Below are 16355 nucleotides of genomic sequence, written 5' to 3' on the forward strand. Positions count from 1 at the left end.
GAGGAACTGGAGCCTTTTAAGGGAGTTGTGGCAGAGATTCTGTCATTCATATTCTTTTAAGCATGGTTTAGACCCAGTTATGGGTGTTTAGACCCAGATATTGGTGTTTCAACGTAGGTCTAAAGGAGAAAATAAAGGCAATTTGTCTTTATTTTATTGATTTAATTAAACCTGCTTTTCAGCACTTGCAGTGATGAGACAGTGCTCTGAAACGGCACAAACCTCCAGACTGCCTCGAAATTGAGAAACGCAAAAATTATTTTGTGGTGTATGGCACACCTCACAGAACGGCATGTGTTTATGAGGTTGTGTGTAAACTGGTGAATGTGTTTCCAAAAATGTGCGTCTATACGCTTCCAGTAAGCTGAGGCTCATTTCTGCAGCTTCCTACAAAGGTCCCTGTGTGATTTGGGGAATGTTTATGGGTAAAGTTTTGGGACGGATTATTGTTTTCGTTCCTGCTGTGACACACACAGCCGCATGTGTTTTCCTGTGCTGTGTTTTTGATAGGAAGGATCAGAACCTGCTGTCTCCGGTCAACTGCTGGTACCTGTTGCTCAATCAGGTGAGGAGGGAGAGTAAGGACCACGCCACGCTGAGTGACCTCTACCTCAACAATGTCATCACACGCCTCGCACACGTCAGCGAGGACAACACACGCCTGCTCAAGAAGGTGGGACCAGAGGACAATGTTTAATGCTTCTGAGCAGGCTAAAGGACTAGGAATTTATCTGTATGGCAGTAGAGCTCACATCACTGGCTTACATACCAATACACGCACGCAACAGGAATTTAGCGTGCCAGCACTGTGTGTGTCTGTGTGTGTGTGTGTGTGTGTGTGTGTGTATGTGTGTAAGAGATGTGCAGGAGTTTTATTTGCATGGGAATTTCATGTTTATTATTGATAGGTTCTCTCTGTCTTTGTAGCACACATCATCGTACTGTTTTATTTATGCAAAGTGCATTTTCTGTCCTGTGCACTTAAGTTTCTCTGTGCCAACTCTGTGCCCATGATGTGAGCACTAAAGCTAAACTAAAACCATAAACCCTAAGAGTATGACAGTTTGGCCAACTCGGTTACTCCTACAAAGCTTTCAGACTGGTGTTCTGAATTCAAATATTCTACACCTGTCATTTATACACAAGTCATAGGACATGTCTAATCATAGCAAAACTTTTGTAGTGAGAGAACTTCCGAAACAATGACTGTAAAAACTCATTGTGCCAATGTATATGCTTCAGAGGAAGTGGGTATGGGGTAACATTTACTGTCAATGAACAAGTCAACCCAGATGCATACATGGATCCAAGGCTGCCTGGAGTTAAGTTTCACAGAAATTTTAAGTTAGTCAGACTTCCACATGGGCTAGTGACCACGTGCATATGAGTATGTTTCGCTTCTTAGACCATAACAATAATTATAAGTTATTATAAGTTATAACAATCAACCTGAAGTAATGATTCATATTCTACTGTTGGCATAAACTTATGCTGACCCAACAGCGTTTCAGAGACTACCCTCTTCTAACTTTTAGCGGAAAGTGAGTTTATCCAGGTTTGTCTCTGATATTCCAATCAAGGTTACGTTTTGTGTGGGGAAAAAATGAAATCTGCTCTGTTCAGCCACTGTTAAATAGTACATTTCCTTGTCTTTATCTCCTGAACAGAGTGTAGAGTGTACTGATAAAGGTGTTAGTGTCTCAAGTGGTCTTCTATTAGACTTATGCAGTCTCCTCAGTTCCATTAAATGTGTATTCGACTTAGGGTAGTTTTTTTTTTCTTTTTTACCCCTGTCTGACCATCATTCTTGTTTTGTTTTTTTTGTCTTTCTCCAGAGTAAGGAGATTACCTTCCAGCTTCAAGAAGACCTGATGAAAATCCTTAATGAACTCTACACAGTGAGTGCTAGATCTCTGTCAGTCCTCAAATCATTTCTTCTCCACCATCCTTAGATGATTTTTTTTTGTCTCTTTATGTCTTTGTTTTTGTCAAACTTACTGTTTCCTCCTATTTATGTGCAAAATGTTTTCATTCCTGTTGTGGAATGCCATACATCTTTCATCTTTTCTTGTTGGAAAAGCACTGATTCGGTATTTTAAAGTATCAGACTTACAACACCTCCTGTTTTTTTGTTTTGTTTTATTTTGGGTTTTTGGGGGGGGGTTGGGGTTTTTTTAGAGTAGAAGCTTTTTACGTTTTGACCTGAGCCTGTTTGACAGAACAAAGCACTTAAAAGTTGCCATCTCTTAAATATGTAATCTCTATTGAAGAAAGACATGTGCCCTACATTTCTCTGCTAGCAAAGCTGACAGCTTACAAGAGGAGTCTTTTACATTCAGAATACAAAACAATGTTTCAAAAAAGTCATGTGAGTTATGAAAGTGTCCACCTTGTCTCAGAGCAGTCTTTTAAGCTCAACACCACGAGTGTGCACCTGGGAGACCATCTGTCTGTCTTTACATAGACATACAAACAAATCGACAGAGAGAGAGAGAGATGAAGAAAGAGAAAGGAAAGGGTGTAATGGGGTTGTCCAGCAGCTCTTTGCCGTTTACTGACAACTCAGCCCCCCCCCCCCCCCCCCCCCCCCCTCTCTCTCTCTCTCTCTCTCTCTCTCTGGCTCTCTGCTGCAGTGCCCATGTGGGGTTTAAAGGGTACATTTGACAGCCATCACGCCCACATGCCCTACAATCTCCTGTTCACAGACCCCGTACCAGCACCCACAGTGTCCTGCATACATACACTACTCATAAACACCTGCACCCACAAACGACTTAAAATCATATTTAGGTTTAATCCTTAATATACACACACACACACACACACACACACACGAGTCATTATTCAAAGACTCGTTTGAGTGGATTGCTGAAGAAGCAATTTTCTGAGTGGGGGCACATGAAAGCACCATAGATGTGGGCACAGCTGTGTCCCAGATGTGTGCTCTGGGATTACGGGTACCGCAATCTTTTACAGATGTATGCCCCACTTTTGTGCTTGTCTTTTACAGGTGTGTGATAGGGTTTTATAGGTAGACCAGAAAAAGCATGAAAGTAAGATATATAGACACTGTAGTTTAATAGAGAGCCCTTCAGCTGGCAGTCCTCAAGTGACTGGACACTGCAGAATGTCCATGTCCCCTTTACCTGAGAGTCAGGCACGATAATGCCACGATCACTTATTGTGGTTTCACTGTTCAGACAACCACTATTCATTGATAAGATCAGACCTGAATTTGGATTGAAGGGCTAGAGATTATTGTAGTGATCTAAGCCCAGCAGTTTTCAGTTTGAGGTGGTTAGTCAGTTTTTTAGTTTTTAGTCAGTCAGCCATACACAGGAAGCATGTACCTAAATCAGTAAATTGGGTTAAAAGACTTTCAGATGATCCCTTAACATTGCATAAGCAACTAAATCAAACCCTGCCTCAATTGGATGAGCTGTTGTGTACACAACACACGACACAAAATGAATGCAATTTTCAGTAATTATATTCAGCTAGTTCATCAAGTTCCCACAGGTCAAAAAGATCAAACTGTTGATCAGACTAGTGAAGAGAAAAAAAAATATTCCGTCCACAAAAGAAGTCATAATCCAGTTTAGGTTTTCCGGTAGTTGTTCCCTTTAGACTTCAAATTCATTCTTTCCTTCACTTGGCAGTTTTAGGAGTTTTGGGGGTGCTGTAGTCCCCTACAAAGCCACGTCATACGCACTAACTATCTTTTATCTCTTCATACTAGAAAATGTTTGGATTTTTTTTTTTTTTGACCCCTGCCATCTCCCATGAGCAGGTAATGAAGACCTACCACATGTATCATGCTGAGACCCTGAGTTCAGAGACCAAGCTGAAGGAGGCCGAGCGGCAGGGGGAGAGGCAGGGCCGCGGGGGAGAGGCCGTCTTCAGTCTGCGCACCGAGGACCGACACCAGCGCCGCAACGCAGCACGCAAGATCCAGAAGATGAAGGAGAAGGTACGGAAGCCACAAACAGACAAAGCATAATACGTTTTGCATGGGTTTTTTTTGTTGTTGTTGTTTGTTTGGTTGTTTGTTTTTGTTTTGCTTTTTAGCATCTCTATAAAACGTCTGATTGATTTAGGGGACGGCGTACTCACAGAATAAAATAAAGTATAAAAAACCAATGCAGCGTGATGCTGTTGTGGTCATGAATTCCTCGTACCACCTTGAGTGTTCACTTTAAGCTGATTCTGAAAATTCTGGGTTAATCAGAACAGTTGATATGGACTGTCTGAATTGGACTAATCTGGGCTGACTGAATTGTTTTTTGTGTGTAACCACTGTGTATTTAGGCTTATGTTTTGTAAAATGGGCTGCAGTGAAGACCGCACTTGAAGACATGGTTTAGTTGCTGTGCTAGTGAAACAGCTGTGCTGTGTCACTGTTGTGTGTTTACTTTTTTTGGTGGCTTTATATGTGTTTACTTGTTGTGGTGCCTGGTGTCTGTGTTGGGTTTAATGATGCAGAATATTTTGGGTTTTGATTCTGCATTTGTCTTCCTCCTGTGGTTGTGGGATTTTGTTGTGTGTTTTGACAAGCTTTTGCTGTTCTTAATTAAATATTGTTTTATGTTCCAGAAACTATGATCATTTGAAAGGTCCTCCTTTGTGATTTGTTAGTTCTGAAGCATTTGTATTTCTTGCTTGTGTGTGTTGGTTGAGATATGTTGGTTTGGACATGGGATGTTGGACAGGTGATGTTTTGGATTGAGAGTGGGGGTTTTTCTCTTATGGATCTCGTGTCCTATTGGTTTAGCAGAGCCTTTTTCTGGATAAATATACTGGTTTAAGTTCCGGGTTGGCATACCGGTTCTGTTGATTTGGTTATGATGTGTTTGAGATGCGCTTAGGTCAGATGACTCAAAACCTTTGTCCAGGTCTTTTATGAGATGTTCTGCCAGCAATGTCAGTTGATTCATCAGTGTCTTAGTATATTTCTAATTAGTTAATATTTGATTTTATGCTTTGTGTTATTAAAAAAGTAATTAGTTTGACACTCAACAGTTAGTCATGTGTGTCTGTGTGTGTGTGTGCGAGAGAGGGACAGAGTGTGAGTATAGGCGGGTGTGTGTGTGTCTGTATGTCTGTGTGCGAGAGACAGAGTGTGTATGTAGGCGTGAGTGTGTGTGTGTTGACTGAGGTCTTTGTCAGTGTTTTTGTGTTGTCTCTCTGCAGAGCTGCCTCCATCAGAGGAAGTCAGTGGGAGTTTGAACACAGACCTTCCTGTAGCTGTGTGGGCTTTACCACACCATTTCCTCCTTTTTCTTTATTACTCCATGTGGAGCAATATCTTTCCATCTGTATCTGCTTTAGTAGAGGAGTAATTACTCTCTCCAACAGCAGAGACACACGCGGGGCTTAGTCTGCTGAAATAAAGGGATTTAAAATGCATTTATTTTCTCCCTCTCTGCATTTGTTCTCTCCCTTCTTTCCTCTGTGTCCCCCTGCCCTCCCCTCCCTCCCCTTTTCTCTGTCTTTCCTGCGTACACACACCTCTTCTCTGTGTCTTTAGCGCCAAGCCAAGTACTCTGAGAACAAGCTGAAAGTAATGAAAGCCCGAAACGAGTATTTGTTGACTCTGGAGGCTGCCAATGCTTCTCTGTTCAAATACTACATCCAGGACCTGTCTCACCTAATAGACGTGAGTACCGTTTTCTCACACCAGCTTCTGTTATTGTAACCTGCAAACACGAGGGCTGAAGCCTAATGAGTCATTGCGGCAGTTCCATTATTGCCTGAGCTGAAGCGCTCTGACTAAATGTTGTAATGAGTGATAGGTCTGATCTAATAATCTCTCATTAAAGTGCTCTGCTCTGTTTTAATCAGGGACTCAGACATATACAGGCTACAGCACAGGGAGAAGGATGAGTCTTAAGCCTTTAATTACACATGCACACACACACAGTGGTATTCAGTGGTACAGCATACATTCCAACACTAAAACACACAGTGATGAGCTCTCCACACACAGAAAGAATGCTGAGAGAGAGGGAAGGATGGTCTCTGCCGTGTAAAACCAAACAAAATTGAGTTTTCTCTCTCTCTCTCTCTTTCTCTCTCTCTTGCACTCTCTCTCTCTCTCTCTCTACCTCTCTCTTTCTCTCTCTCTTGCACTCTCTCTCCCTCTCCCTCTCTCTCTCTCTCTCTCACTCTCACAATTATACACACACACACACATACACACACTGTGTTTGCTGTGTTTGGTGTTTTCCTCATTAGTGTTTCCTCAGTGGCACGCCTCAGAGTAGTCAGCAGAATTCGCTCGCTTCATCTCTCTCTCCCTCTCTGACCTTCACACAGGTCATGTGTGCTGAGAGAGGCAGAGGGAGAGAGTACCCAGGGTATAGAGAGACTGTGGATTATAAAGACTCAGCGTGAATCGGTTTAGCATCTCATGAATGTTTCTTCTGCTGATTATGCTAGTCATCCATTATTTGGAGTATAGATCCCAGACTTCAAAATTGAAAGGATGCAGTTTTTCAAATATTCTATTTTGTGTATATTTGTCGGTATAGTGTGTACTTATTCTGTTGGTGCGCACACAGGTATCTGCGTGTGTGTGTTGAATGGACATATCTGTGGGTGTGATTTTTCTGTGATTACTTGAACTTGTGAATGTCTATGAGCTTTGTGACTCCGTGTATGTGTGTGGTGCTATTTCAGTTCAAATGATGTATATTTACGCTGAGTGTGGGTGTTGCAGTGTTGTGACCTGGGCTACCATGCCAGTCTTAGCCGGGCCCTACGGACCTACCTGTCTGCTGAGTACAGTTTGGAGACATCCCGTCACGAGGGCCTGGACATCCTGGAGGGTGCAGTGGAGGGGCTGGACCCCCGCAATGACCGCCAACGCTTCATGGAGACCCATCCCACTGGCTTCACGCCCCCTGCCCGCTTCACCTTCCAGCCACACATGGGTGACCAGGTCAGACTCCAGACCGCAACATACACAGTGTGCTTACCTCCAGACAACAGAGTGAGAGGAGAATATGACTGCAGTCATCCGGAGGTGTCTTTATGTAGTGATGGACACTTGGTATACGAACTGATGTTTGTGAGGGCGCTGGTCATGTGACTTTGGCTCGTTCCCTGTCAGGTGACGCAGATCACAGCACTGCCTCAGGTGCAGGCGGAGCTGGTGCTCAGATTCCAGCAGCTGCAGTCTCGCCTCGCTACACTCAAGATTGAGAATGAGGAGGTGAGACACACACAGACACAAACACACACACATACTCACACTCACACAAACACAAACACACACACACATACTCACACTGACACACACACACAAACACAAACACACATACACCTCAGCAGGTGCAGTCACGCCTCGCCAAACTTAAAATTGAGAGGGAGCTGGTCGCACACACCCATTTCACAAGACTGAGAGTGAAAAGATAGGACACGCGCGCGCGCACGCACACCCACACCCACACACACATTTATACAAACCTCAGCAGTTGCATAGCGCTGAATATGAAGAATGAGGACATGAAATATGCGCGCTCTCTCTCTCTCTCTCTCTCTCTCTCTCTCTCTCTTTCTTTCCCTCTCTCTTTTTCTCTCTCTGTGGCTTGTTGTTTATAGCTTGTTGTTGGCAGACTAGCTGTTTCCTGCAGCTCTCAGTGTTTGAAGGACAGAGTAGAACTGCTGATGAATGCTTTACCTCTGGAGCATGTGCCTGTGTCCTTACAGTGTGTGCCTAACTGCAGCCTCATTTCTCTCTCTCTCTAAATCTTGATTACCATATAGAGGTCATAGCAAAATCAGTTCAACAACCAATAAAGCATTACCGCTCTCACTGAGAAATATCGTCCTGAATTCACTTAAAAGTGGATTGAAATTGTTTGGCTTTAATTCCCTCTGTCCCAGCGTATATGTCTTCTGGTGAATTGGTGAGTCTCTCACCGTGTGTATGTGATTTTTAATTGGTGAATTCTCTCACTCTCAGGTGAAGAAGACGTCAGAGGCCACTCTGAGCACCATTCAGGACATGGTCAATATGGACGACTATGACGTGTCAGAGAGTTTCCAGCACAGTCGCTCCACTGAGTCAGTCAAATCCAGTGTGTCAGACACCTACCTCAGCAAGCCCAGCTTGGCCAAGAGACGAGCCAATCAGCAGGAGACAGAACTCTTCTACTTCACAGTGAGAACACCCCCTCCATCCTGGAGGACTGCCTTACAGGGCCAGATTTGTTCATACAATGATAGCACAAACACACAGGGCCAGAATTTTGCTGATTTAGTCATTTTGAGATGGATAGCGCAAACATGAGCTGGTTCTTTAAAGCCTTGATGTGCCATGATCATTGTACTAGCAGTCGGCCTAAAGTAGCCACCTTTTAATCCAAAGAGTGGTGTGTATCAGCTTGGACTGTGAACAAGTCAGCTGGTGTTTACTGAATATTGTCAGCTGAGTTATGTGCCTGATCAATGTTTAGAATAATGACTTGTGGGTTCACTGGAGTAGTATTACAATCTTCATCTGTTTTTTTTTCTGAAATAAGGTTTACTTGACCTACTATTGAACGACAAGAACTATTCCAAATAAACCCTCCTAACAGTCCATAATAGTTATTGCTAATAGTACATACCTATAAGCAATAACTATTATGGAGCTAAATATGTCATATCGTTCAAAACAATAGATACCCAAACAGTATGTTTTGATTCAGATATGTAGATTTTTAATAATAAGATTTTCCCAAGATTAATGGTGTGCAGTTAAGAGACCCTTATTAATTTCTTATCCATTTACTGCTTCATTTTTTATATTCATAAGTGGATTAATGGAATAATTAATAGATTAAAAATGTCCAGTAAATTTAAATGAAATTAATGTCTGATCACTGGTGTGTGTATATTACAAAAGTTGTTCAGCATTTAGAGAATAGTCAATGATGCTCATGCAGCTATTGGAGATCAGGTACATTAGGTGAAGCTGAGTCAAAGATAGATCTAGACGATGATTTGGGTAAAAGCCAATCCACAGTCTTTCAGTGGATTTTGAAGGGGGAGAAGATGACAGTGTTATTGGTAACCATGAAACTCAGCCCACACCAGACAAACTTAAACATTGAATTATGTCAGCCCTCATTTTTTCATTCACAACATTTCATTCACAAAACTTACAGTCAGCTAAATGATACTACCAGCGCCAGCGTGTTATTTTTCCTTTTGAAAACTAGACAAAAAAATGGCCTGTGGATTCTCTTTTTCCAGCCAAGTACATTTTTTTCTTTGCCTTTTTCAAATTCAACAAATGCACACACACACAAACGCACACATACATACCACAAGAATGGCCCCCTTTTCAGCTCTCAGGGATGTTACCAACCTCAAATGTTGTACATACTCATGAACTAAGTGCACCCCTGAAGCAACCAAACAAAAGCTTTGTAGATTATTTTGGTGTTATGTTTAGATTTAACCTTTTAAACTCCTTTTGATTTCATTTGAGTTTAACCACTTACGTCAGGTGTACACTGTACACTTTGACTGCACAATCTTTACAAACTTCACAAATTTGTCTACTCATAAATATATAGAACTTGTCAGAACTATCCATTACATATTTAATACAGAGTGTCACAGAGTTAATTATTCAGTAGCGTAGTAAGATGTTTACAGCGGCTGGTTTGTGGATGGTGGTGTACTGCTGATTGCCAGTGAATTCTCACTCGGTTAGAGGCCAGTAAAGGACAGCAGAGCAGTAATTTGATCACAATTAGCTGTGTAATGAATATGAATATGGATATTGACTGTGTCGCACAGAAACTTCGGGAGTATCTGGAGGGCAGCAACCTTATCTCCAAACTGCAGGCTAAACATGATCTACTGAAGAGGAGTATAGCAGAAGGTGTGTCTTTCACAAATCCCTCAGTGCCTCTCTCTCTCTCTCTCTCTCTCTCAATAAAGATTTGTCTCTATGTTTATTTTTGTTTGTACACTTCATATTCCACTTTACAGTTATCATTTCATATTGTTGGTTTTGTCTCTTCTTTTCTCATTGCATCCTGTATCTCTTTATGTGTATCTTACTTTAAGTGCAACACCATAATCATGCGACATGTTAAATTTCTCTGTGCCCACAGGTTTCAGATCTGATTTCATGACCACTAGGTAAGTGTGCATGCATGTGAGTGCATATGAATGTGAACGTGTACATGCACATTCATATCTGTCAGTGCTGCCTGTGTGATTCTTTCAGTATTAATTATATTGATTTTTGTCTCATTTAATGATTTTTCTCTTCTTCCTCGTCGTCTGTAGTCGTCGTCGAAACTCTCATAGCAGGCACAAGGTAACATTCCCAGTGTGGTTCATTTAATTCTTAAGACATTGTGTGATTATTGTTGTATGTTTGACCTTCACTGTGGACTGATGCCCACTGTCTTAATACACTGTCTTAATGTCTTAAAACATTAAACTCCTCTACACTCTGTCACAATACACTGAGATTGGCTTTACAAATTTTGTAATAATAATAATATGCTGGATGTGGTCTCTTACAAGCCTGTTCTAGTCTGGGTAGTACTGATGTGAGCATTGAGGGGTGTACTCACTGTCCCTTAGGCTGTGACAGACACAAACAAATGTTTGTTATGCACCACTATGCAGGGGCTCTGTCTCTGAATCTGTTTTGACATTTGTCTTTCCAAGTATTGAGTTACTTTTTATTAATTCCGATCTGTCTTAATTGAATTCTGTTATTTTATATTCAGTCCATTTTATTCTGTTGTTTAAAAGAGACAGACATATTCATTCTGTGTATGCTTGCTTGACAGATGATATTCTCTCTCAGTCTCTCTCTGTCTCCCTTTGTTTCTCTCTCTCTCCTTTTGTTTCTGTTTCTCTGTATGTCTGTAGGACAATAAGGCTATCCCTATCATCGTAGAGAGCTGTATCCGCTTCATCAACCTGTATGGTCAGTTACAAATATAAGCTGTTTAAACACACACACACGCATACACGCACACACAGGTGTATTTAACTGTACTTGGTTTTTCCCTCTCCAGGTCTGCAGCACCAGGGAATTTTCCGGGTGTCGGGTTCTCAAGTGGAGGTCAACGACATCAAAAACTCTTTCGAACGAGGTGCGTGGACACAAACACTCATCACACGCACAACTTCAATTTGAAAATGTTTGGTACTATTTTGAGAGATTAACCCTAAAGATTAAAAGGCTCAAACAATACACAAACCATCCGAACTGTGTGTGACTCAAAAGGAGGCCACAATCACCATACTGTGTTTAACCTTTTTTTTTAATATTTGTTTATGTAATGCATGTCATCTCTAACTTATGGATAATATCATTTTGATTTGACTTTGTTACAGATATTTACGCCCTTTGAGACTATAAATAGTGATATTGGGCTCTAAATAAACTATTATTATTATTATTATTATTATTATTATTATTATTATCATCTTACAAATACCATAGAGATGGTCATGTATGTGTTTTCCAGGCAATGATCCTCTGACCGATGAGGAGAACAACCATGATATTAACTCAGTGGCAGGCGTGCTCAAACTCTATTTCCGCAACCTGGAGAACCCACTCTTTCCTAAGGAGAAGTTCAACGACCTCTTAGCCTGCATCCGTGAGTGGACCACCCGCTTTGTGTGTTGTCTGTGTGTGTGTGTGTGTGTGTGTGTGTGTGTGTGTGTGTGTGTGTGTGTTTGGGCAGGATGAAGGGAGGAAAAGAGAGGTGTACCAAAGGAAAAAAATAAAATAGTGGAAGGATACAGTTATGATATGAATTCAGGATATGAGGGGGTTGAGTGCACATCAGTTTCTCTAGGAATTTGTGCAGCTGCTGTTGTGTATTTCTCTATGCGTGTTTGCATGCTATGGCTGAACTAGTATTTCATTTTGTGCAGTGTTCATTTTAAAGACAAGAGTGACAGTGACATTTTGTGTATACATATAAATGTGTTGATGTGTATTTGTTGACAATGAGAGTCCCGTTGTGTGTGTGTATATATATAAATGTGTTTATGTGTATTTGTTGACAGTGAGAGTCATGGTGTGTGTGTGTGTGTGTGTGTGTGTGTGTGTGTGTATGTGTGTATATATATAAATGTGTTGATGTGTACTTGTTGACAGTGAGAGTCAATTTGTGTGTACATATATATAAATGTGTTGATGTGTACTTGTTGACAGTGAGAGTCATTTTGTGTGTACATATATATAAATGTGTTGATGTGTATTTGTTGACAGGCACTGAGAGTCTGTATGACAGGGCGCTTTCTATCCGTAAGATCCTGATGACTTTACCACGGCCCACACTAGTCATCATGAGATACCTGTTTGCATTCCTCAACCAGTGAGTATGCATACACACACGTGCACACACTCACACACACACACACACACACACACACACTCACACACACACACATGTGCATGTGCACACACATAGCCAGGTAGAGACAGTCTGTCTCTGCAGTGGAAAGATGCAGCTAAATTAAGTGCCGGCTTTCACACCGGAAATTAAATTCACCCCCACCTCTGTGCCAAGAGACAGCAAGAGAAAAAAGTAGAGATGCAGAGAAAAAAGAGGATAAAGATTAAGAGCAAGGAGACAGAGAGAGAATGAGAGAGAGAGAGAGATGAAAATAAAGGTGTGAGGAGAACAGGTGTGATACACAGTCCTATGATTCATCAGCACTGAGAAAGAATCTCATTTACTCTGGGTCTCTGTGGGGGCTTAGGTGTGATCAGCCCACAGAAAATTCCTCAAAATCTAAAACATTGCCATCTTTTCCACGTTCTTTTGCAAATCATACACCAATATCCTTCATCTCTTCACTCTATTATTTTCATTTGAAAGACACTTTTTAAAGCTGGAAAGAGTGACCACTGTAATAAAAATTGCCATAATGAGATACATTTTCCAAGAATACATTAGTCTGTGATCAAAACAGATCAGTCATTTCCTTTTGCCTTTGGACAGCCTGTCTCAGTACAGTGATGAGAACATGATGGACCCTGGAAACCTGGCTATATGCTTTGGCCCAACACTGATGCCCACACCGGACCTCCTAGACCAGGTCTCCTGCCAGGCCCACGTGAATGAAGTCATCAAGACCATCATCATCCACCACGAGGCCATCTTTCCAGACACCAAAGAGCTGGACGGCCCAGTCTATGAGAAATGCATGAGCAGTACGGAGTACTGGTGAGTGAGTGTGCCACACAGATATCTCAGCTCGCTTCACTTCTCTCTCGTACTGAATTCTGACAAACACAACCTCTCCACTCTGTGTGTGTCTCTCAGTGAGAGTCCATACAGCGAGCCAGGTGCGCTAGAGGAGAGTGAACAAGATGGAGGGACTGAGACACAAACGAGTGAAGAGGGTAAGACGCAAACGTACCCGTGCAGAGAGACCCTCTCGAAACATACTAAATAAAATATGAGAAATAAAGGTTTTCATGTTTGCCTTCAGAAGCCGAGCATGTGGAGGCAATAGCTAAGTTTGACTACGTGGGTCGTTCAGCACGGGAGCTGTCCTTTAAAAAGGGCGCCACTCTACTGCTGTTCCAGCGAGCCTCAGATGACTGGTGGGAGGGCAGACACAACGGCACCGACGGACTGATACCACACCAATACATAGTGCTGCAGGAGTGAGTACATACACACATAACGCGTAAAAGTTTGGATGAAGAAAAGCAGAAATGGAAATCATAGGCCATGAAATTCTGAAGTACTGTAAATGATATAAAATGCTGGTTAGTATTAGACCATGGTGAGAATAGGATCATCAGTAGGATCCTTACCCGCTGACACTGTGCATCTACTTTCTGAGTGCTGGGATGACCAGACAGAAGTATGTGTATATGGAGTGCCTGACGGAGCGACTACTAACCAGGGTGGTTGATGTTTAAGGGACGAGGCTCTGTCAGACACTCTGAGTCAGAAGGCAGACAGTGAGGTTAGCAGCACTCCCTCTGATGAACTCAACTCCAGGAGATCCCTCACCTCCCCAACAGAGGCCAGACTGCCGGAGACCTTTATCAGCCGGTGAGCACACACACACACTCTCACACAAGCACACACGCACTCACACACACATGCAGACACACACACACTCACACACATAAAGCTCAGTGATATTTTAAAATGCATGAGAACTACCAGAGAAACTCATTCATATTGAAGAGATGTTTTCACCAGTCTAGCCAGGTTAAGCTGTGAGAAATACTTTGTCTTGAGTAACAGTGAGTTTAACAATGTCTCTTTGTCTTTGGTTCCCTCATAGCTCTGCTTAAATCACATGTTCTGTACTCCTAAACATACACCAAACACTGTAAACACTTTGTAAATTTCCTTTTTCACAGAGCTGCCATCCCAAGTCTGAATTTAGCTGATAAAATTTCATATTTACGTGTTTACCTGTATGCGTGTGGTTATTTGTGTCTCTCTACAAAACGAGTAAAATTTGTTTAGGATGTTTTTCTTATTTTGTCCTAATATGACTCACATGTGCTTAGCATGTGCTTAGCAGTGTATCCCTAATCAACTCATCTTTTATCTCTCCTGCGTTCTTTCTCTTCCAAAACACCAGTCACCGAAAGAGAACAGAGGCTCTGCTACGCCGTGTCCCGGGTCGCCTTAATGACGGGCACTGCCATGGCAACGGGCTGGAGCGCAGTTCTCCCCCAGTGACAGTGACTGTGACCGGGCACTTCAGCCCGAGAGAGCTGTTACGCGGGCACAGCTGTGCCCAGGACAGTCCAGAGCACCAGCGCAAGAGAGGAGGGTGCAATGCCAACGGCATGGTCAACGCCAACATTAGCCGTCACGAGTCTCTACGGAGAGAGAGAGAGAGTCCTCCCATTCGTCACTCTCCCTCTGCACTGCACGGCACCCTGCCTGAACACAGAGCACGCCCTCTTAACCCTCACACCATGACACAGGTCAGTAACACACACACACACACACACACACACACACACACACCTGCACATGCGCGCGCACCACGACACAAGTCAGTAATATATGCACACGTGCACGCACGCACACACATACACACACACACACACACACACACACACACACACACACACACACACACACACACACACACCATGACAGAGGTTAATAATAAACACACACGCACGCAGACACCATGACACAGGTGAGTAATACACCCAAACACAAACCATGACATGGGTTACTTGTATGCACACACACACACACACACACACACACACACCATTTCTCAGGTTGTTCAGAAAAACGCACATGCATGAAAACTGAAATAGTCTAAATTCTTATAACAGAAACATACACCGCATATTCAAAATGCAACTCATAATGCAGAATGAACACACGGACCTTTTTTCACCGATATCTTTCTAGCTCTCTCTCACTCTTTCCCTCTCTGTCATTCATGGTAGGACATAGAGGAGACAATGAGCCTGGCTCTGAGTGAACTGAGGGAGCTGGAGAGGCAGAGTGGGAAGCCAGCAGCTCCTGACCTGGTGCTGGACACTCTCGAGCAGGTGAAGAATGGGCCGTCAGCTCCACCCAGCAGCTCCACCCCTTCCACCCTGTCCAGCCCCTCTGATTCACCAAGTCCCCTCAGTCCTCTTAGCCCCCTACCCCCTCTGCCCCCGCTGCCAGGCCCCTCCTCTCGACGCCCCAACGACCCTCCAACAAGCACCTTCAAACCTGCCTCTTCCCCCCATATGAGCGTGCAGCTCCGTCCTCCGGCCCTGCGCCCCAAACCCCCTGTTCTGCCAAAATCGGGTCCACCCCCTCCCCAGCAACCTCCTGCCACCCCAAATCCTCAACACTTCCCTGCGGATAAATCCGGTACCATGTGAACCAGGCTGAAGTTGGCCAAACTGGATTAAACAGGGTCTAGATTAAATGGAAGACTGTACTGGAGTTTAGAAGACTGCATCTGTTAATAAATGCTATGATTGTATGGCTGGTAGATAGCTTGCACACAGAAAGCGGACAGATAGGGTTAGTCTATGATATTATCATAATCAGTGTGTCGTCAGGGTGGTGTGCGTGTATGTACGCGTGCGTGTGCGCGTGTTTGTGTGTGCGCACGTGTGTATGTGTAATCTCTAAATGAGTAGGATGTAACTGTGTCTGTGTATAGATACGTTTATAAGGAACACATTCAGAGACAGCAGTGAGGACTGCCTGACATTTAGTGTACAGGAAGGTGTTGGTTATGGGAGTTGTAGTCCAGCTGTGGATATTGTTGTTCGCTTGAGTCCTCCCTCAGTACAATGTACTTTCAGTGCCGTCATTTTGTTTGGCCTTACTGTCACAGAAGGATGTGTTTGCCCTGATAAAAGCAGGGCA

At 43.0% G+C, this 16355-nt stretch overlaps 1 protein-coding gene across 1 annotated transcript in view; it reads left to right on the forward strand.

Annotated features, from left to right (window-relative positions):
• srgap1b (SLIT-ROBO Rho GTPase activating protein 1b) overlaps window positions 1-15859 on the forward strand; it is a 16799-nt gene extending 940 nt beyond the window's left edge. The window contains exons 2-21 of the mRNA XM_030772852.1: window positions 511-673; window positions 1836-1898; window positions 3791-3970; window positions 5528-5656; window positions 6719-6940; window positions 7112-7213; window positions 7967-8164; window positions 9793-9877; window positions 10113-10140; window positions 10291-10321; window positions 10888-10945; window positions 11037-11114; window positions 11493-11627; window positions 12248-12353; window positions 12984-13208; window positions 13308-13387; window positions 13477-13654; window positions 13917-14051; window positions 14596-14947; window positions 15431-15859. Of these exons, the coding sequence (XP_030628712.1) occupies window positions 511-673; window positions 1836-1898; window positions 3791-3970; window positions 5528-5656; window positions 6719-6940; window positions 7112-7213; window positions 7967-8164; window positions 9793-9877; window positions 10113-10140; window positions 10291-10321; window positions 10888-10945; window positions 11037-11114; window positions 11493-11627; window positions 12248-12353; window positions 12984-13208; window positions 13308-13387; window positions 13477-13654; window positions 13917-14051; window positions 14596-14947; window positions 15431-15859 (2977 nt within the window). The remainder of the gene's footprint in view (window positions 1-510; window positions 674-1835; window positions 1899-3790; window positions 3971-5527; window positions 5657-6718; window positions 6941-7111; window positions 7214-7966; window positions 8165-9792; window positions 9878-10112; window positions 10141-10290; window positions 10322-10887; window positions 10946-11036; window positions 11115-11492; window positions 11628-12247; window positions 12354-12983; window positions 13209-13307; window positions 13388-13476; window positions 13655-13916; window positions 14052-14595; window positions 14948-15430) is intronic.
• The last annotated feature ends 496 nt before the right edge of the window (window positions 15860-16355 follow it).

The sequence above is a fragment of the Chanos chanos genome, chromosome 1 (assembly GCF_902362185.1).
Source record: "Chanos chanos chromosome 1, fChaCha1.1, whole genome shotgun sequence".
Taxonomy (NCBI): Eukaryota; Metazoa; Chordata; class Actinopteri; order Gonorynchiformes; family Chanidae; genus Chanos; species Chanos chanos.